The sequence below is a fragment of the Aphelocoma coerulescens genome, chromosome 1, assembly GCF_041296385.1.
Source record: "Aphelocoma coerulescens isolate FSJ_1873_10779 chromosome 1, UR_Acoe_1.0, whole genome shotgun sequence".
Taxonomy (NCBI): Eukaryota; Metazoa; Chordata; class Aves; order Passeriformes; family Corvidae; genus Aphelocoma; species Aphelocoma coerulescens.
This window is the reverse complement of record NC_091013.1, coordinates 21,790,495-21,813,290: the sequence shown is the minus strand read 5'-3', so window position 1 is coordinate 21,813,290 and position 22,796 is coordinate 21,790,495. Positions and strand designations below refer to the sequence as shown.

At 37.5% G+C, this 22,796-nt stretch overlaps 1 protein-coding gene across 3 annotated transcripts in view; it reads left to right on the top strand.

Moving 5' to 3' along the window:
- The window catches only part of STS (steroid sulfatase), a 112,789-nt gene that overhangs the window by 80,244 nt on the left and 9,749 nt on the right, over positions 1–22,796 (top strand). Inside the window, exon 10 of one of the 3 annotated variants that reach the window (XM_069003876.1) lies at positions 15,155–18,434. The exons of the other annotated variants lie outside the window; for them this stretch is intronic. Coding sequence (XP_068859977.1) covers positions 15,155–15,537 — 383 coding nt within the window. The 3' untranslated portion in view covers positions 15,538–18,434. Of the gene's footprint in view, positions 1–15,154; positions 18,435–22,796 lie in introns of those variants that run through there. 3 annotated transcript variants of the gene reach the window in all.

The window sequence follows — 22,796 nt, the reverse complement described above, 5'->3', positions numbered from 1 at the left end:
TTTATTCTACTGGATATCATACTTTGACAGTTTTGAGGTTTATCCTGAAAATCTTGCAAAGTGCATTAATAAGCTTATCTTAGCACACGAGTAAGTACTGAACACAAATGTCTCAGTTCAGTTTCACGGTCAATGGAAACATAATCAGTCAGTAGACAGAAAAGGAACTGGGAATTGCAAAACATTGTACAAGAATACATGTTGTTTTCTCATATGCTTCAGTTCATTCAGCTCTGCTTGAGTGGAGCTGTTGGGTTATTTAGAAGTTCTGGTGATCTCAAGAATGCCAAGTGGCTCCAAACACCAGGACTGTGTTGTGGCAACAGAAGTCTGTCCTAGAAAACCGTGCTGGTATTTACAGAGTCATTGTAATAATCAAGGGAAAGGTGCTGAGAAATGCTTTAACTGGATTTGGGAACATGATACTAAGTAGATTATACAAAGCCTGTACCTCCTGATCATTATCAAAGGCCTCTTTTCTCCCTGCTTTTATATGCCAAAATATTTGAGGTCTCCAGATAGAAGTGTTAAATATCTACCAGTGCTTTTGAATAGTGATGACTACTGATTTTTGAAAAAAATTAACCGAACCATGCCAAACCAAAACAATAACCCTGAACTAAGTTCTGAGAAGTATATTTGAATGCTTAGCAACTAGCAGGTGGAACTTAAAAAAGTAAAAGTGCCACTTGTATTTCAGAAAATATTTTTGAGTACATATCTTTCAAAGCATTTAATCCATGAGAAGTGTTTGTACTTGGAAGACAGAAAATGTGAAAAAATCAACATCACTCTCTTTAACACAGCTTAAATGTGAAAAAGTTACATATTTTTATCTTTTAATCAAGAAAATTAAGTATAAATTATTTGACTGTTGTAAAGTGTTATTCCATTAGTGGGTATTTTTCAAACTAAGATGTTGGCAAATGATTACAAGGACAATGCCTACATGTCAAGCTTGCTAAATCTGTGTTATTACCATAGCATGGAAGAGTCAGAAAGGGGTTTCTACCTCATTAACATGTAAACCTCAGAGCTGGGCTGAGCCTGTCAATGTAGTCTCTGCCTGGACACACAAGAACAGCTCCTATGATAATTATACTCGGTCTTTTCTAACCAATTTCAAGCAATTTGTTCTCTTTGTGGACCAGTTGACCTCAGATATATTCTTATCACACTGCATTGTTAGGTTTTGTATTTCAGTTGCTACATACTTGCAAAAGGTGTGTGAGGACACATTGTGTCTCAGGGATGTAGAGGAGAACCTTTAGGAAGCCTTAAACTATGTGCATTCCTGCACATCTGCACAGCTGTGTAATATGTCTGTATATGGCCATCTTATTCCTCCTGTAAGTTTTGATCTGTTTTTGGGGAGCTAGTTGTGAAAGCAGATAACCTTTTTCATACTTAACTTTTTGGTTTTTTTATGTTTGATAGGTGAGTAGTGATCCAAAGTTCTGAAGTTAAAACTAGACAGACCTATAAGATTCAGCAGGACAGGCAAAGCTGTCAAGGTGAGGGTGAAGATCTGGATGACAGGTAAATTTTTCAGCAGGTCTATCTGCCTGGCTTGACTACCATTTGAATGCACTTTGTTTGGAAGATTTCCTATCCTCTAATCCTAACTGAATTTCAGGTTCCTTTTTATGTCTACAGAGTCTAAGTGCCAAGCCCTCAGTTAGGAATTCCCACTGGGTATCAGTAAAGAGTTTAAGAAAGAGTACAAGCTTGGACATGTTCAGGGTGAATGACAGCTAGTTAGAGACTTCTTTGGAAAAGTAAGAGAAATTGTGCTTTAATTAATCACAACATGAAATTGAGGTGAACATCTGTCAGTGTGCGGTGCACTATAGTATGAAGGAAGGATTACTTCAAACCACTGCTGAATGCTAAACCAAACCTGGTTTACAGCTGAAAATCATTCATGTAATCAATTTTCTTTTCCATTGCAATGGATGAGGAATTTGTGTAAGGTTATTTGCCTTGTGAAGAATACCATAAAAATTCTTAGAAGGGGCCATGGTAGTGAATAAAATAGAAAAACATTTCCTAGTCTTTCCTGTTGCCATTAGTATTGTCATAGATTTTATAAGGAGTACTTTGACAAATAAACCACCTAAAATTGAGAGATGGAGGTCGAGTTTGCAGAACTATGAATTAAAAATTTAATGTAAGATTCAACAGTCCAAAAACAACTACCAGTATGCAGATGTTTCTATTTCACAATATCCTGTCATCACTCTTAACTGCAGTGAGGATGGAAGGCATATATAAAATTTATATCTGTCATGTAGTGCCAAAAGCACTTTCAGTAGTTTTGAGAAAGTACAATGTGTAACTGAATTACTTCAGAATGCAAACAGTTTTATATTCTATTTATTTATATCACTTCTTAAAAAAGGGGTTAGAGCCCTTAGAGAAAACCATAATATATGGCAACATACTCTTAGACCAATAAAAAGTTGTAGAATTTCATGCTCAAGGATAAAGCTTTCTTTGTTTAACTTGTCTTTGTAATTGTCTTGCTTAACATACCTTTGACCTCATAGTGCCACAAGAAATAATAGTAGGTGTTGGCTTAACTTTATAAGTGCCCTCTTCAAAAGATACTTTGAGACTAGTTAGAATTATTACATTGAATTGTATAGTTAGTTAAAAATAAAAGATCAAGCCAAAGGGAACAGACATGGTCTCTACCACCTTAGTCACAGCAGTGGTCTACCTACCCTCCCTCAGTGTGCTCCAGAAACTGGAGGGAAAATACCCCACCAGTATCCCTTTTGCCACTCGTGTCATCAAAACCCCTTGCCCTTTGTGACCCATGAAAATGATTGGGTAGAAATTTTAAGTCAGTTTTAGAACAGATATCAAACACTGCCTGAAGTTCTAGCATTTTTATCTTTTTTACACAAAAATTTGTAAGAAAATACAGCACAGAGAATTAGGGATAATGCCTGGAGTTCCCGAGGTCCATTGCTGCATTCTTCTAGTTTGAGATGAACTCACTCCATAGCTGATTACATCTCAGCTGAGCACTCTGGCATTGTGTAGGACTATCCTATGCTTATGAATCTCTCCAGGAGGCCCAAGAGCTGGAAAGGGCTTTGTTCAAATGCTGCACCAGGTCCACACAGCACATAGCTCAAAACCACCTGGATTTACCTGGATATATTAAGTAGTATGCCATGTATACATATACATGTATATGCCAGAAGAAGAAAAGGCAACAAGATATTACCACTGAGATTCTGAGTAACTGAGGAATTTATGTTTGAAGGTAGAGGTTGTTGCTACTCAGACATGAGTTTAATTTTCAGGGAGGTAAGATGTGAATGCTGAACACTGATTTTTCTACAAGGTACAGCTGTCCAGTGAACAGGAAAGTTCGACTTGGTAAAACTTGATTCAGGTTGCTTCTTCCTACAGACCTTGAGACAATATTAAATAAATTCTTCACACTATATCCATTAATATATATGAGTGTTGCAAAGAAATAAAACAGTTTTTATTAACTATTTTATTAAGCAAGAGCACAGATGGCCAAAAAATAATTTACTCATTCTTTTTCATCAAATAGTTTGAAGTAGGAGATTTGATGCAATTTGAGCAGCATATATAGATCCTGGCTCAAACAATTAGTTAAGCACACAGCAGCTTCAGTCATAGAATACATTGTACTTTGCTAAATTTAAGCATGGGGTTATTATTTGTATTCTTAAGCTAATGTAAAAATACTTTGTTGAACTGAAGGCAAACAAGATTAAATCATCAGTAAATTCACAGGGATTTTAACATTCACTTCAGTGCACCACAACTCTGCAAAAGGTGTAGAAATGGAATTTAGAATAGACAATGCAACAGGTAGTTGAGGGATGGGGCAAACCAAATGAACTGTGAGACAGTCATCTGCACCAAAATCCTTAAACTTCAGAAAAAAGTTTGTAAAGGATTTGTATTTGAAAAAGTTAGTACATAAAACACTAAGTGAAAGGAGCATGCCAATAAAATGTCTTTGTCTTCTGCAATAAAGGAAATGAATGATAGTAGCACAAAAGTTACAATTGAAGACACCATACATCAAGAGAGCTCTTAGAAAATACATTGTGGAGAACAATTGTGCAGTGGCAGGGGGATGAATTAGATGACAAAAAGAGACTTCACTTGAAATACCTGGAATGAGATTTTGTTCTTATTCTATACAACTGGAACAAAAGAAACAGTACATTTATATGAGCAAGATACAGCATCTCATAGGCAGTGTTGATGTAGATGTACTGTAGTTAGTGACTATATTTCAAAGATCATTGAATGATCATTAGGGATAAATAAGACTTATTTAAAAAAAGGTATGCAGAAGTAACATATATGAACAAGGAAGGCAAACCTCTTTATTTTCTGGCCATGTCAGTGAAATATGTGGGTTTTACATGTACTTGAGAGGAGGAAATTTTTAACACCCTATGGATGAACACTGTGGGACTTTCATAAGCACCAGCACCTTGTAGATAGATATTTGATCTTAAAAACAAAATTGAGGATACAGTAGAGAATACTGGAGAGACAAGTTCAGCTTTCTAACTTGGGATGACACTTCACCCTGAAGGTGATTCCAACAGAACTGTGAGTGACCCCAGCACTGACAGTGGCTTTACTGACAGACCAATGTCTTCCAGCAACTGAGCAGAATGAGCAGAGCTGGGTGCTGGTAAAGGCTCCACAACAGCCCCAGTCCTGGGAGGGAGAGTGGTGAGTCAAATTCAAGGTCCACCCAGAGAGTTTGGTCAGGAACAGGAGGAGACAAGAGCACAGACAAAGCTGGAAGAAAGGCTGTAACATAGGAACATCCAGAGACAGGGCTGGGAACTGGCCACTGCTGCACCACTCAGGCAGGGAGTGATGGCCTTGGGCTGAGCTGAAATGGGAATCCTGCATGGATGAGGGCCCACCTGAGCAGGTGGGGCTGGGGCACCACCTGATCCAGCTGAGGGCTGGGCAGGTCCAGTGAGGCTTTTTGATGGCCTCAAGACTCTTAAAGAACACCTTGGTTTTTTAGCAGACTCTGAGGATGGTGATGACAACATGTACATGTCTACAGTGTAGTAGACACCTACAGCTGAGCTAACCTGATGAGAGCAAATCACTCTCATCAAAAGAGAAACAAGCAGAGCTCTTCTCACCTTAAACATCTCTAAGAAAGTTAAAAAGCAGGTAAGTATAGGCTGATAACTAACTTACATGAAGACCTGCACGTTGCTTGCAGTGATCCAAAATTAGGTGAGGTGACCAGATTGTCAGATTGAATACTGTAGCAGTAGCAGCAAAGTGATGAGCAATAAATCCTATTTAGTAACATGAATTTAGAACTGGAGATGCCCTGCTACCTTTTTCACAGTCTGAAAAATAGTATTATTGTGCTAAGTGACAGGAAGAACACTGTGAGAGTATTTTGAAATTGACTGGGAATTTTAGACTCAGGGAATTTATTTAGTGTAACTTTTAAATCAGCAGAGGTTCAAAAAAGGACCTGTCTACAAATACAAATAAATAAGATAGCCATTAGAATGTGCAATAAAATGCAAATAGTGAATTGGTTTTGGATCACAAAGCCGCATTTTATACATGTATTAGTGTAATAAAAGAACTGACAAGAATGGTCAGAAAAATATAAAATGCAAATCCTGACTTAAGTGGCACTCTAAGAAAGTGCCATTCACTTTGCTTGTTGAATTTTCTTTTTAACATAAGACTAAAACAGTAATTTACATTGTCCATTAGCTATTGGCTCTCTGAGAATCTTTTTACTCTTTCTCACAGGTGCTGTCGGTGATGGGGCAGCTCTTATTGTGGAGGCAAAGGCACCCCTCCACAAAAACACTTTAAAAAACTTCATTAGGTCTCATTAAACCTCATTCCTTGTCACCAGACTTTGTCTTAATACCAACACACAGTGGCAAAGTAATCTATCAAGAAGTTGCACAAAAACTTGTTGCAATAAATACAAAGTTTCCATAGATAAATAGACATATCTTTTACTGATATTTAGACATTTACATGTTACAGTTTACAGAAAAGTTATTATATAAAAAAGAAGTATCTTCTTGCTCTGCATGAAGCATCTGAATCACTTATTACTGTTTCTTGCTGTCGTTCATTGCAACCTTTTCATCTGATTACTGAAGATATTTTGTTTCCCTGCTTCCTAACTTGCTTTATGAACACATCTTCACTCCATGTTTCTCTCCTTTGTTTTTTTCCCCTCTCTCTACCTGATCTTCTCCATGTCATGGAGTTACAATCAAGAAAATCTTCCAAAAATCTCAAATTATCTCCCAAAACCCTTCTTTATGTTCAGTGTTTCAACCACAGCACTGGAGGAAGCAAACCAAGCATCAAGTGTCATTTACCTAAACTATCTCATTAAGAATTTTAATTTGCTATTTTGAGCCTTATATCAGAGCAGCTACAGTTGAATTTGGGTGACACAGTTATGGACATATGATTTGATAAGTGTGAAATAACATGACTGTCAAAGGAGAGAAGAGCATTTCTAGCATGAACAGACACCATGAAATGGTTTATATCAAGCTCGAGAAAATTGACCTAATCATCTGATACACATTTCTGCTCACAATATTTTAGGTAGGGAAGTGTTCCCCCTGACAAGCATGACAAATACTGTTACAGTATTTTCTTGCCTTTGCTCTGCCCTGTGTCAGTGGCAGCAGAGTTACTGTTAGGCTCAGGCAGAGCTATTTATACCCTGGGATTTGCAGTGCTCCATTCCCTACCAGCATTCCCCTACTTTGAGAGAGAGAGAAAGAGAGAGAAATAAAGGGAATGAAAAGAAATTAAATACTGTCCTCAAAAAAATACTTACCCTACTCTTAATCCTAGCAAGATCATAAAACCAATTTATTATTGCAGTTGTTTAAGTTGAAATGGAGACCTTTTTTTTGCCTTTCTGCTTCTTATTTTCACTTCCCTTCATCCTGGTTTTATTGCAAGGTAAGGGGCAGGAATATGGCTGCAACGTGGAAGGTACAAGCCAAACCTCCTGTACACCAATCCAATGAATGATTCCTTAATAAAAACACTCCAAAAAGAAAAAAAAAAAAAAAAGCAGAACAAAAAAAAACACAAAACACAAAAAACCAAAACAAAACAAGCAAAAAAAACCCACCAGAACCCACAAAACAAACAAAAACAAACACAAACAAACAAACAAACAAAAAAAAGCAAAACCCCCAAACAAACAAAAAAAAACCAAACAAAAAACCCCAAACAATCCCCTCCCCCGAAAACAACCCAAACAAGAAATGAAAACCAAAAAGCCCCCATAAAATCAAAAAAGCCCCAACAAACAAACCTTGAAAATTACAAAATTATTTTGTATTAATTGAATGACAGACCTAAATAACTTTTCATTATAATGATGCTGGTGTTTCCATCTAAGTCCTATATAAGGAAAAGTTAAAACATATTCATTTCATCTGCATCTCCAGGAGATCCTTCTCTGTTCTTGTTTCTCAGAGGAAGGAGATTCTAGCACGTTATTGCACTTCTGAAGGGTAAAGCCTGTTTTTCACTGCACTGTACACATGCATTTTTAAGCTGAAAATTATGAAAGAGAGTCAGGATTCTTTCCTTTTTCCATCTTTTACTGTCATCTGGAGAATAGCTGGAGATTTCTACATTCATTTTGCATTCAACCAAAACAAGAAAATATTCCCATTACTTTCCTAAAACTCTTCTTTTCAAATTCAAAGATTTTTTGCTGCCTGGAGAACTGTGAAAAAAAGGTTGGATTTTGCATAAAGGTCCAAACTGGCAAACTGCTGGATTTCTATGAAATACCATTACCTTGAAAAAGTCCATGTGAAACAGAAAATATACTTCTAGAAATGTTCTTAGGAATAAATGTGTTATTTGTACCACAGTCCCTGCTGATCACATGTAAGAGAGCATCCTGTGGTATGTCCTTTTGGTGCTAAGGTTTTTAATTCAGATTTTGAAGGATTTTTGCATTGTTTGCTCAGTGTCAGGAAAATTGCAAATTTATGGTTTAACATCATTCATAATCTTACTGGGTTCAGATTCTGGAAAAGACATGCATTTTCTAACACTGGGATAAAAGCTTCTGTCTTATGTTTCAGATGCTGAACTGCACATACATCTTTACAATAAAACCAAATTTCAGTCATTCTGATTTTTTTTTTAATATTTAGGCGTGGCTGATGCTGATATTTTTTGCACCATCTTACTTGCAAATGTTCATTTTCTTCAACTCAATTTTTTTACTCTCATAAAAGCAACTTCTTTGCTCTGTTGTCATTCATACTTAACTGAATGAATTTTCAAAATGATTTTTTTTTCCAAAAGATTGTCTAAGTGACCTTGTACCTTTATAAAAATAAAGAAAATAATAAAATAATTCAACTAGCTAAGACACTTGTAAGGAAGAATATTTCACTTTTCTTCAACTTTTTTAAGTAAAGCAAATGATTATTCAGTATTCTTTGGCACAGCACAAAATTTCAGGCAACTGCATTTACAAAATTTCTATTTTTCAGTTTTAAATCAACTTTGAACTGTTATTTCTTTGTTTTTAGATGTACATCTGATAACTTAAAGGTTGTGCATGGTAGTAATTTTCAGATTAATGATTTTGTGTACTTCACTAGCATTCCATGTGTTGACAGCTTATTTTTTTGACATCCAAATTTTGACAGCTTTCTGCAGAATATAATTTATAAGAAAATTCCTGGTGGTGCTTTTGCTTTTGGCTGACAGAAATTTGTCTAAAAATATTTGCAGAAGTTGCTTAGGACTTCCATTGCATCTTTGTCCCTTGTGTTTGTTTAGTATCACAAAAATTGCTTTCTGAATCTTATAGATCTGTTCTTTTCACTCAGAAATATTGCATCCGCTTTCTGTAAGAGGGAAATTATTGTCCTCAATTTATTTTCTGCTAATAAAATGCAATCTTGAAGAACAGACAAAAAATCAAAATAGAAAACACCGTTCTGAATAGGTTTCTCTTTGGGTTTTGCCATCTTTGGCAAAGTGTTTCTGCTTTGTTCCTAAAGGTGTTCTTAACTGACTGATTAACTGAAAGGGTGTTCTTAATCTCTTATTGACTCTGGTGGAAAACCACCACATGAAAATCAAGACTATATTTTCATAAGCATTAAAATAAGGCTTTTGTGTTTTCAAGGACTTTTAATATAGATTGAAAATGACCAGGTTTTTTAGTTGGTTTTTTTTCTGGTTTGGTTTGGTTTAGGTTTCTTTTTATAGTGTGTGTGCCAACATTATCCTCTCTCTCCAGCATGCCATCAGCTGCTGCTTAGATGAACTGAAAATTACATGGACCATTCAGCAAGTAAATATTCTTCAAACAAATCTTTAGCAGGTGTCTGGATTATTTCCATCAAATTACTACAGATGGGATTTTTCTTCCAGAGCAATACGTATTCTTCCATGTTGCTATCACCTAAGACATCCAAATATGAGGCATAACATTGCATTATAGTACTTCCTATTTTAGCAGCATAATTTCTATACCCGCAGATTCTTCCCTTTTAAGACTTTCTTCAACAAGAAAACACTGCAAATGATCAATCAATTCTTTTTGAAGGTGATGAAGAATTCAGGAAAATAATTCTTTTTCATCTAGTACAATTCAGCGGATAATCTTGACTTTTGAACAGGATTCAGTGGAAGTTTCTCATACCACAGCACTTACTCTAGATAATGAACTCAGTCGGGAGATTTCTGCCTTCATCAGTCTGGGAATGGTTTCAGCGTGTCTTATATTTCTCCTGCAGTATTTGTTCAGTATGATTATTAGATATTCAGCAATGTGCAATCCTTTCTGTTTTAGTAGATACTTAACACTGTAGGTTTTATGCTAACTATTTTAAAATCACTGCTACTCCTGATTTTTTCATGTTTTTCAGTCAAAAACTGTTAAGTTCTGCACAGTTCTTTATGCAAGCCTCTTGTAGCAACAACTGGTTCTTATAAACCAACATTATGTCTTTGAATATCACTCAGCTATTCTCTACCTACACTGGGACATAATGTGCTATCTTTTGACTGATGTAACAATATAACACTATAAGATATCTAGACATTAAATATATAAAAAAAAGTAAAATGAATTTTCATTGTAAGAACAATAAAGTTACAAATTTTTAAACTCAAATGGCATATTTTTCATTAGCTGATTGAGGAATGCACATAGTCATAAAAATAATAGGTATAGTTTCATTATAGTAACCAAATAGTATTGTCTTTACTATATAGAGTTATATATAGTTTTACAAGAATTTCACAACTGAAGCTTTTCTACGCTGTTAAATTATCGAAAAGCTGAATATATACATATATGTGATATTTGCTACAAATAAAATTATCAGAGAACATAAGAATTCTGAATGAACTTAAAGGAATGGGGAAGAAAGGATTCAATCTAATAACAAGAGTTATCTGAAAAAAGTAATTTTCAAGTGAGTTGCAGTTTTCATCTGCTACTGTGTAGAACTGTTGAAAAGCATGAGTTAGAGTGTGGGAGTTGACAATGGCTCCAGAGCACACTTGAGACAGAGAAGTCTGTGGCAATTTATGTTGGTCTGCTACACCCAGATGGCTCTGAGGCATCTGAATTCAAGCAGGGACTAGCTCCCCAGTGTATGGTGGAGAACAGACCTGTTTAACTTGTTCTTCTACAGAGGGAAGCCACACAATAATGTGAACAAAGGAAATGACAGTAGCTGCAAACCTGTAAAGCTACTGTCATAGATTAAATTCAGTAAAAATGAAGTCCAGGCAATAATGCAACAATAGCTTCTATTCACGTCAAGAACCGCTTATCAGAAAACACCAGTTAGCCATCAGTGATGAAGAAGGGTGCTTTTATAAGAGAAATTACATCCGTATCCAGTATGTCACTTCATCTTGAATATATTAATATATCTTACTGAGAGACTTTTATTTAATCTCATGGCCTCTACCTGTCAGTTGAAGCTACTATTGTCTGTATGAGAAGATAAATAGCTGGGTAAAGGATAATAAAAGAGAAGTCTTCTAGGGAGATTGAACAACTATGTTCATAGCAGATTTACTTGGATGGAGGGGTTTTCAGCCACTGGGAGCTGGCAGAAGGGGGTTTTACCCCTCGCATGCTGACACAAAGAAGCCTGGAGGTCAACGCTGAAACCCCTCTGGAAGGCGGCACTCAGTGCCCAGCACACATTGAAAAGGGGCAGAGCTCCTCACCCAAAAGGGGCTGTACCTTCCTGTCGCTGCCAGGCAGGCACGCAGGCCAAGGGAAAGAAGTAAAGAGAGGGGATTCTCTGTATGTGTTCCACACAGGTTTATTCCTGTGAAATGACAGGGACAAAGAGACCCATTGGTGGGAGGGTCCAGGGATCTTATACTGGGTACAGAATAGGTGGGGAAAGGGATCTTAGCCAATGGGATTGGGGCAAGCAGGTGGGATTGACAGCAAGGGAACCAATGGGAACAACACATAGGAGGGACTCAGGGAAGGATCCAATGGGGCGTCGAGGAACAAAGAACTTTCTAGAACTAATATTAAAGAAGGAAAATGAATATGCATAACTTCATACATAAAACTAGAAGACAAAATATTAACCAATCAGGGGAAAACAGGCAAAAAGCAAAACAAGGGAATCATGAGTTGAAGTTGCATGCTAAATTTGGATTGCTGACCACCACAGCTGATTGTCTGAGTTCTCCTCAGAAGAAAGAGTAGCTGCAGCCACCTGCACCACTACACTTGGACTAATAGCAACGTATCTTAATTTGAAACTATTTAGAAGTACAGCTTCTGTAGTTTTTGTTTTCTTAACGTAACAAAAAGAGGTATTCTGAGAGCGATCTTACTGGACAACTCAGAGAACTGGAGAATTGCAGGAAAAAAGGACTGAAATTATTTGTGAAGCACTGGGATAGGACCTTTAAGGGTGCTGCAGGCTTAAAGCCTGCCTGCTGTTTCATAAGGGGCTTGATATACTTGGCTTTGGGGAAGCCCTGGCAATTTTACTACTAACTTCACTGTGGAAGAGACATACAGTTATCTTTTTTTATAACAAGGTTTTACTATCCAGATGTTTTGGAGGACACAGGTACCATTAATTACTGGGAGATTAATTTGATCCTTGTACTTAACCCTCTGTCAACCTGAGATTTTCTATCAGCTGAGAGATGGGGAGAGAGCTCTCTCTTTTTAATATTGCGCCTTAATACAGTTCATCAGCTTTACAGATTAGAAGTCTGACAGTTCTTAATGTCTCCTAGTATATTGCACTGTCTGCTCCACAGCCACAGCCACTGACAGATATGCTTTAGTTTTTATAATGCTTAGGAAATAGGTGTTTAAAGAAGCAGCAGTCTGCTGCTGCTTCTCCAGCATAACATTAGTCTCCAGAAACACTGCTGCAGTGCAACAGATAAGCATTGCGCAGTAACACCTTTGCCCTCCCAGTGATCAGTGTTTTGTACTGTATAATCATGACATTTTATAGCTGCATATCTGATAAAGTACCATCAGCTCTTCAAAACACTAGCAATGTCACTCAGACATGAGACGATGTCACGCGCGCCTTGTCCCCAAACCCACGCATGATTTTGCAACATGCTCTATGTTCTGTATATAACAAAACCTAAGCAAGTCTTTATTTTGGGGGGAAAAAAAATCATGGTACAACTTCCTTATTTCTTTCTTTTCCCCATTTCTTACCTATATTGGCGGCTTGTACCAGCTTGCATTAATTCAGAATTTTCAACTTTGTATTGCTATCTGTAAGCCCTAGAGCAGACCTGATGCTATAATGCCCAACACCAAAAAAAAGGTAGCTGAAAGTTTTCTTTTCAATGTCATTCAGCACAAATGTACCATGAAAGACCAATGTGCAGTAGGCTTGACCACAAAGTTCTCATGTGCTGCGTGGCCTTGTTGGAACTTCCTTTAATTGACATTTTAGTAGCCATATAAATTTTTTTCTGCTGATCTTCTGTCAAGGTGTTCTGGTGCCTTGAATCAAATTCTCAGGTGTGGCAAATGTTGCATGGTCTACAATGACACACAGTGCACTGATTAATCAAGCCCTATGGCTTTTTATGTTCTCCTCTGTCCATCTTGCAATTAAACACATCTAAGGAGCCTGAACCAATGCTTAGTAGAGAATTACATGCCTTCTCAGAGTTTAAATTCTAAATCTCAGTAAACGAGAGGTATATTTCTTGGAAATGTTCGGTGCATAAGTTCAAAGAAGTTTAAGTGGCACTATTTGATTTTGTTTGTTTATTTAATTCTGAGAAAACAAGAGATTCAAGTGCCAAACCAACCTTTCCAAATGTTCCTGGAGGTAGATGAAGGAATGCCATCTTGCATTACTTTGCCTTATCTTGCTTTGCCTTCCTTTAAATTTCCTTTCATTTTTTTCCCAGTAACACTGTGCTATTGCAGCTGTCACAGCCAGAGCCTTTTAAAACCTTCCACGTCCTATTGTCTGTGCCAGCAAGTCACTCAGCTTTTAAAAGTCCTTCCCTTTGCTGACTTCCAAGAAGCATTCAGAGGGTTCTCCCAGTCTAATGTGTATAATAGCCATCACCCATCCGACCCCAATTTAAGTGGAGATGAAGTGAACTGCAAGTCCCCAGGCTCTGTCATTGAATTGGTTCCTAAAGGTAAAATCACTTATAATGTGAAAAATGCTGTGGAATTGAAGAAGCTGTCAAGAATCTTAAGGTCACCTACTGTCCTTTAAATCCATGCTGTGGTCTAGAGCTGCAGCCTGTGACTCTTTAGTCTGCTGAAACATTTCTCTTTAAACATGTTTTTATTCTTTAAAAGCTGAGTAGGATGTAGTTTCACCATGGCATATACCAGTGTATCTCTGCTCTACCCGTCCCACATTTTCTAAGGCCTTCCACACAATAGGGTGCTGAGAAATGTAAATTACTGATGACTAAATTTTTCCAATGTTTTTATAGTCTCAAGTGAGCAGGTAATCTGACATTATAGATCTCAGATGTTTAGTAACCTGCTTTCATTAAGAGAAAAATACAGATTTTTCTTACTCTAATTAATTATTCTTTATTCCATTTCTGAAGAACTATATATTTCCTTGGCTGTAGGAGGATGGTGTGCTTCCCTGGAAGTTTTTGTCTGTTTCTGCCTTTCCTATCTGTTCTGTGATACTTGAGGAAAACAGTAACAAATTTTTTGTTTACATCTATCTTGTTAAGTATTTTCTGATCCTCCACTGACCTGTTTGAGAGTGCTTCTTGAAAGAACAAACTGATATTTGCTTATTCTTATTCCAAGAAATATCTTGGATTTTCAAACAGTGAAAATACTGACTAAAGTTACATGAGAGTGGACAGTTCAGTTTCTGTACACAGAAAATTAAGCTGAGAATGACCAATCTATAAATTAAGAACTTTGGTTCTCATTTTACAAAGCAGAATGTCACCTAAGAATTGTGCTACTGTAACTGTTATTTATTATTTATGTTTGGAAAAATCAGCTGGAGGCCTAAGACAGCATTCATTATGCCTTTTCATGTCATCCCATTTAATAAAATGAGAAACTCTGCACCCAGGTCTTTGCAAAGAAAGCATGAGGCAGAGGACAGTGGGTTAATACAGCAAAGAGAGAAAGAGAAGAAAAAGGTAACAAGGAAACTATTTTGATTAGCAAAATGAGATGCAGGGCCCAGCATATTTACTAGTGGATAAATATGGTCAAGGGGCAAAAATACATTTTAATAAGCCTTGAAGAAGACTTAGTATATATTTCTGCAAATCTTCTTAGTGCTGTTTCTGTAAAACACAGCGTTATTTAAAGTCTTCTATGATTTAGGTAATCAGAATTCTTCCAAGGGAATGAAATGGTCATAATTGTTTCATAAATATGTTTAGCATGAAAATCACCATGTTTTGCTTATTTTTGTTTTGCTCAATTTTGTTTTACTCTTTCAGTATGCAGTTTCTGTACAGAGTGTCTATGCTGTCTTTTTACCAAAAGACTGATTTCCCATGTTGGAGTTTCCTAAAACTAGGAGACTTCCATTTTGTCATTTTATCACTTTATCACCAGCTGTTTTGTGGATGTAAATTGCAGGTGAATCTGTCTGGAAAGTCTTCTTCTTCACTCCAAACTTCAGTCCTGAGGACTCCAATGGTTGCTATGATTCTCACGTTTGCTTCTGCCATGGAGGATTCATTACACAACATGATCCTCCACTGCTTTTTGATCTGTCCAGAGACCCTGGAGAGAAAGTCCCACTGACTCCAGAGACTGAGAGCCGTTTCTACGAAATCCTCAGGGTCATACACCAAGCAGTAGAAAACCACACCAGATCCCTGCATGCTGTTCCAAACCAGCTGTCATGGGACAACCTTCTCTGGAAGCCATGGCTCCAGCTCTGCTGCTCATCTCTCTTTCAGTCTTGCTATTGTGACTATGAGTCAGGAGGGAGTCCACTGGAGGTGCACTCGGGATAAACAAGCTGCAATTCCCTTTCAGAAACTGGACCAGGGCTGTGTGGGTGTCTGACTTGAACTTGTGGTACAAGCCTTCAGAAGGTTTTGTTGTGTTGGAGGAGGACTAGTCTTCAAATACCTATTGCAGTAGAAAAGAGTTTCAGTCAGAATATGTGCCAAGAGAGGGGGAGCAAGACACACCTTTTCTGACTTTATCACACAGCATGAAGGACATGTTGCTGTCCAATCTACACATGGGTAGACTTGTGAGCATCTTCTGTGGGAGATAATTTTCTAGACCTTCAGCTTTTTTCTTACACAGCAAAGGATTTACCTATAGTTTCTGTCAATTTAACAACTACTAAATACACTTTCCTGTCCTTTTTGCTAAGTGTTATCCATTAGTAGGTCATAGCACCAAGTAATTAAAAATAGAGAGATAAGAGTGGAGAGGTCCTCCTGTGGCAGTCATTTGGTAACTGATAGACAGGTTAAGAGCAGACTTGCAACAGATCTCTATCAACAAGCATGACAGGTATGAAAAAACTGACAGATTGCCAACAGTCTGACTTTGAATGTGCCATAAAAATGCACAGAGCTATGTAGTGGAAGACCTTGTGTCCATATTAAAATGACGCTTCCAAGCATCCCCACTGTCCTACTGCATGGCAGCAACCTTTGTTTCAAAGGACACCACTTCAAGTGCACCAGTTGTGTGCTTGAGTGTGTACCATAAGTTTCCATACAAATATATATGTATTTATATATATGCAAGCCAAATTCATAACCCATAAATCCTTCAATCCCTGGTATAGGCACACTCTCATGGTGATAGTCCAACTGATAAAAGATTCGATCCATACTTGATATTTGCATTCCAGATTCACATGGTACTATCCTACAAATATGTATTTCCCTATCTATTTACCCTAACTATTCTTCCACTGATGAAACTAATCACAAATAAATAAAATTTCGTCTTCCTTTAAATATCCTTGCCATCTTTTAAGCTCTCTGAATAGGATCTCTCATTTTCTGAAAATAAACTTGGGCTTGAGTACTTAAAGCCAAATATAACTGTCTCTGAGTTCTTAGCAAGGTCTTGGGAAATCTACTGTCCTCAAGGGCTAATTTTTGTATCCATTTTTATCTCCATCTTATTCAGGCACATTTTCTTTCCACTATACAGGCAGACAATCTATTTTCTTTGGCGTAGAGATATAGAAAAGAAGATATCAGCAAAATAGTAAAATGATTTGATGTCTGATAATAGAAAGTAACTTGCTCCTTATCAGAAAGCAGCAGTTAATTCCCACATTATGACATGTTAAAACCTCTTTGGGGCAAAAGTGATCTGTGACAATAGTAATGCAGTAGCTTCAGTCAACCAACATTAAGATTGTGACCTGGTTCCTGTGAGCTATTGAAGCCTGTCATATAAAAATCTATTGTGATAGATGGTGTATTTCTCTGTCTGTAAAACCTAGGTTTTATTTGAGTTTTCTGTTGCAGTTTCATTCAAAATTTCATTCTCCACAATATCCGGAAGCCTGTCCTGGGAAATGTACTTTTTCCTTGGAGTTCTATTTTTGATGTTTCACCTGGTGTTCATGATCTTAAATAGACCTCTGCAAACTCTCTGAAGGTGTCAGAGTCCCATGACCAGTATTTATCACTAATGTACTACATAACCTTAGGAAGAAAAATGCCTCATTTGAATACAATTATTCTTCTATGAGAGTGACTGCCTCTCAACATCATGGCAGGATCTGTACCTCCCAAGTTTTTGGTCCTCACCGTGTGGCCCTGGAGCCCCTTGGGGCATGGCACTGGTGCCAGTGTGTCTCTCCCCACAGCCAAAGGGCAGCCCAGGTTGTGTCCAGAGTGCTGGAACATCACAGTGTGGAGGAATGCTCTTTCCAACTCCCACAGCTCTGCCCCAGCTTACACAAAACCTTTTCAAACAAGTATTCCTTCCAAAGAATGTGGGAAAAAATATGTGGTGTGTTAGGTATACAGTGCTAACTCAGACAAGGCATTTGGTGTTGTTAGATTTACTTTGTTTCCACAGTTTCTGGTCTGTGACCTTTACAGGGATCTCAATTTATATTTTCAAGGAGATTAATATCAACTTCTTTTCATCAGAAAGATGCTGTGTTGTTATTATTTCTTTTCCTTTCTGCAAGTGCAAGAATTCTTTGTTCTGCTAGGCACAAAAGTTGTTCTGTGCTGCTTGATCAAGGTATCAAAAATGGTGACTTTTCCACTGCTCTGATTTCTCCTCGCCTGAATATGACATTTCTTTCATACCCTCCTTTTTGGCTTTTGATGCCATCTTTCTGATCTCCTTTCTTAAAACATCCACATCCCTGAAATACTTTTCCATCTATTTCTTTGCCACTCAGTCCTTCTGTTTGCTTGTCATATTGATTATAATGGCTATTTTGCCCTAATCAATCAGAAAATGAAAAGTAGTCTTTGTAAAAGGATTTGACTTCTAGGGCTCCTTGACTCTGCTAACCTCCTGCTTATTTAAGGTCTAGCAAGAATTACCTTGGTATTATGAAATATAAGTAATTAAAACGTACCTGAGATGCCTCAAATAATAAAAACTATTTCTTGTTTGTGGCATAAACTTTATATTTTCAAAAATATCATTTAGTACAACATTTAATACTTTGAAGAAAGCAATAAAATATGAAATCCATTTTTACAATTGTTCCTTCAAGAAAGATTCTGTGAAGAAAAGGGCAGTATTTTTCATACTCTATGTTAATACCATTTCATTTAATACCTAGAATAAACCTTCCCTGTATTGCAAATGTATTATACCTTTCAGTGCTGTACCTTCTGTTCTGGAGATGGCATGTCAGATCAGGGTAATTAAAGTAGTCTTGTTTATCTGCAAAATAAAATGTGAAGGACAATATACCATTTGTGTAATGGCACTGCCTGTTCTAACAAGGAAAAGTTTTGTTTTTCACAACAGGTTATTGATGAGATATACATGATTCACAGCTTACTAACAAGGAAGGCTCTAGGAGAATGTGCTCTGATACTTGGAAACTGACTTTCAATCTATCATTTAATGAGCACTGGTATTTTAACATGGTACCTATTTGTTGGATATGTCTGTTTAAACTGGGAGGTTCAGCTTCAGAGGGAAGTGTATTCCTCTACAGTATTATTTAACAGTATCATATCCTAATTTGTGGCAGTCCCTGTACAGCCCAGAGCAAGTCATTTAACTCGTTTCTCAGTTCGTCTGCTGCACTCAGAGAAGGATAACAGTATTTCTCTAACTGCTGGGAATACTGAAGGAGCAAAAAATGCTGGAAGTGGTAAGCTGGTAAAGGTACACTTTCTAGTCAATAAGGCACCTTCTCTATAGAAGATACAATTTAAAAGCTGGAAAACTAGGATGTAGAAGATCCCCCTATACGAGGGGGTATGTGATACCCTTAAGTTGAGGTTTTCAGGTGGATTCTGTGTGTACTGTTTAGTGCATGTGGGATCATGATCTGGAGGAGAGAAAATAGATGGCTAAAAAAGATACATGCTTGGGATTCAGAGGAAGCTATAAGTCACATTTTTATGATCATATTTATTCTCTTTTTTAGCAGTCAGGAAACTACATGGAATAATAAATAATATTTTTCCCTCAGGGACTGGATCTCACAGGTTCTCAGCTATTAAAAATAGAGATGTCCTGACTTGCCCCAAATTATGGTCAGAAAAATCAAAAGGAAAAAAAAAAAGAAAAATGGAAATAGGAGCTTTGGAGAGAAGTGTCAGCTCACTTAAATCTAACTGAAAGTTTGCAGAGAGCTAAGAGAATCTGGTCCGTATACTTCACAGCTCAGTGAGAATCATCACTTGCCAGCAATAGTTTATTTCACATTCTATTAATGTGAGATCTGGGTGTTCAGATATGTGGACAATGTAAAAAATATCACTTAAGATATCACTTGATACAGGAACAAATGGAAAAAGAAAGAAAAAGAGTGCAAGTACAGCTACAAAAATAATGTATTCTACTAGAGTATGTATATTAAAAATTGGTTTATGTTTTTGACATACATTACTACAATGTTTTTTACTTACATTAGGACATAATAGTTCTGTGCTTAAGACAGATCTTTTCATCTTCTCTGTCATTTCCCTTTCCTCTGCCATTGCCTGTGCAGCATCCAAAATATGCTCTAAGGAGCAAGAGGCAGCAACCCTGCCCAAAAACACTACAAGCAGTGTGGCCAGCCATGTGGGCAGGAGGAAAGGCTTAGCCAAAACTCTGAACTGGGAGCCACCAGGAAGCAAAGAATGTCTGGGGGTAATCTCCAACCCAAAGACAGAGACCTGGAAATTGACCCTGAGATTAGCTCAGTTGGTTAAGTTGGTTAGAGAGCAGTAGTAATAACACCAGGGTTCTGGGTTCAGTCCCCATCTGGGCCATTCACTTAAGGGTTGGACTTGGAAATCCTTCTAGGTCCCTTCCAACTCAGAATATTCTGTGATTCTGTGAAATTGCTGGTTCCTCTAGGTCTCTCAGGGACTGCAGGTGACCAGGAAGAATGAGGTCCCCTCTGTGGCCAGCTGGACTGTTGTGTGTTCTGCAGCAGTGTCCTTCTGTGCCAGGCTGTCAGGTGGAAATTAGTTTGGAACCCACAGGATGCACCACCCCTCACTTCTGAATAATTATGCCAAGCAGACTGCTCCTGAATCATCATACATGTGGTGACAGATCTTAGTCTGACACTCTGAGTCTAAGACAGCAACAGTCTCTTTTTTCACTGGAGGACCAGAAGACCTGAGCCAGGCTCTAGGGACTCCCAGTTTACAGGGGGCTAAAACTGCAAATAATTCAGAGTCCTGGAAACACCCTGGCAGATCATATGGCTTTTCCATGCTCTTCTTGGTAGCTTTTATTTACATCAAAACTGATAAGAATCTGCCTAAAACTTCACCTGTACAGCAAACAAAGGATATTGCAAATTTTTCTTAAGACCTCTCCCACAATAACTCTGACCTGTGAGTTTGGTACTGAGAACAATGAGATTGTGCCAACACAAGGCACAGCAACTGAAGGTTTCTTATACATATGGAAAGATGCTGAATTCCAGACACCCACTGGAGTTTGTGCTATAGTGGTTAGTGAGATAAAGACTGGCTTGATTATCTGTGCGTCTCTAATTGCACTGTCAAGGTTATGAAACATTGCTGAACTTGGGAGATGTGAATTATAGGCTTTGCAATGCTTATACAGCATCTCCTAAATGCCTAAAAAACATTCCTTTAATATAAATCATGGTAGGTTCCCCATGTAGAATAATAATGTTAGTCTGATGTATAAAAGAATGGTGTTGCAGGTACTTTCCTTGGAAAATAAAGCTATATTTGAAGATAACAAATTCAGGATTTGGGGGTCAGCTCAGTTATAAAACACCCTCCAATGTTATTTATTCTACTGTTATCCAATAATAAAGCCTTTTTATGCAGATAATATTTTATTGTACCTGATTTATGTGAAAAAAACTGTGAAACAGTTTAAATTATAAGGCAGAGCTCTTCATTGTGACACTTACTTTAAGAGAATTTGATATGAAGTTGCTTTGGGTAGCAATATTTATTACAAAAGATTAGATACAAAGCATCTCAAAAGCCTTATGGACTCAAGTTGGGCTGCAAGAGAATAACTTTGGTTTAATACGTTCTTCATTGCTCACAAATGAAAAATAAAGTTACAAAGAAAAAATCCTCAAAGTTTAAGAGTAGTTTGCCTTTGCTATTAGTAATAAAAAGAATACTTGAAGTTTGTATTATGTGTGAGAATTTCTTTCATTTTTTTCCTTATTGTTATCTTTTATGTTATAACTCCTCCTGCCAAGCAGACAAAATACTCAGATTTAGGAAAATGTGTTGTTTGGTTTGTAAGTGTCAACCTTGCATTGTCATATCCAATGCACTGAGAAGTACCTGATTAATGCCACTCTCCTAATGACTGTTTAAACTTCAGGGAGGTTTTTGTCTAAAATTCCAGAATAGGAATTTTAAATCCTAACACTTCCCTGTCTGATACCCGTGAGAAACACAGTCATTCAGTGATGTGTCATCACTGACCAAGCTTTTAAAAAGCATGTTATTCTGCAAAACGAGCTGCTTCATACCCCTTCCTTCTCCTCTATGATACTTACCAAAAATAAGTGGAAATCCTCTCTGATGCTAAGATTTATGCTACTGAATCACAACCCACTTTGATTATCTTTCAAGAAAATTCAGTCACAAAAGACCAACCCCAGCAGCTAAGCAGTCTGCCCTTTCTGGATTAATGACCATAATGAATGCTAGAGCTCCAGCAGCTGCAGTAGTGTGTACTAAATGAATGCTGCTGACACTCAGTTTTTAAACACTCAGTACCAGGCTATGTAGAGAATTTCCATCTTCACATATTAAACGTATGGCTGGCTTTTGGGTATATCTTGTGTTTTTCCTTTTGCTCTCCAGACCCATTTTGGGGAATGTAGAAATCAAGATGTAGGAAAGTATACAGTCTGGGAATGAAAAAATAAAAAACTCTTCATCATCTGATTGAAACTGTGCCACTGCATAATAAAAAATTTTAAATCCAGAGAACGAGGAAGAGGGTAAAATTCCCTAGCGGTAAGGACACTCACCTGGGTTGTGATGACAGCTTTGCTATGAAACTTCAAGACTGATTAAGTGTTTTTAATCACATGAGGTACACAGATTGCCTCTGGAGCAGAGACAGATATACCTTATGGCTGTGAAGTCACTTTCTGTCTCTGTTACTCACTACCTGACCTGGTAAGGGTAGGAGTCTTCACTTCAGAGCAGCAAAGCTTGTACAGAAAAAGCAGAATGTACAGTGTACTTCTCCTTGCCCCCCCCTTTTCACACCCAGCCAGATGCTTAGGAATGCTTTGTTTTAACTGCGTGTCCCATCTAGAAAAATGTCAAGGAGGGAAGGCTTGAAAGTATTATCTGTCTTCTTTGATCCCTGGCTTAGAAATACTGTGCTTGTGCAGAAAGCACCTCATTCTTGCACTGCCAGTAGTGCTCTGAAAGTAGGATCAAAGTACTTAGATGACATAGGGAGGATGCATTACCTGCCTGCAGAAGAATTTAGAAACCACTGTAGGTAGAAAAATATAGTTCTAGGTCTGAGATTTATTTAAGTTAAATGACGAAGATATCTAGACGTGGGCTTACGTCCATTTCTACCTAGGACAAAGAAAAACAAGATGGGTCTATCCTAGCTTGTA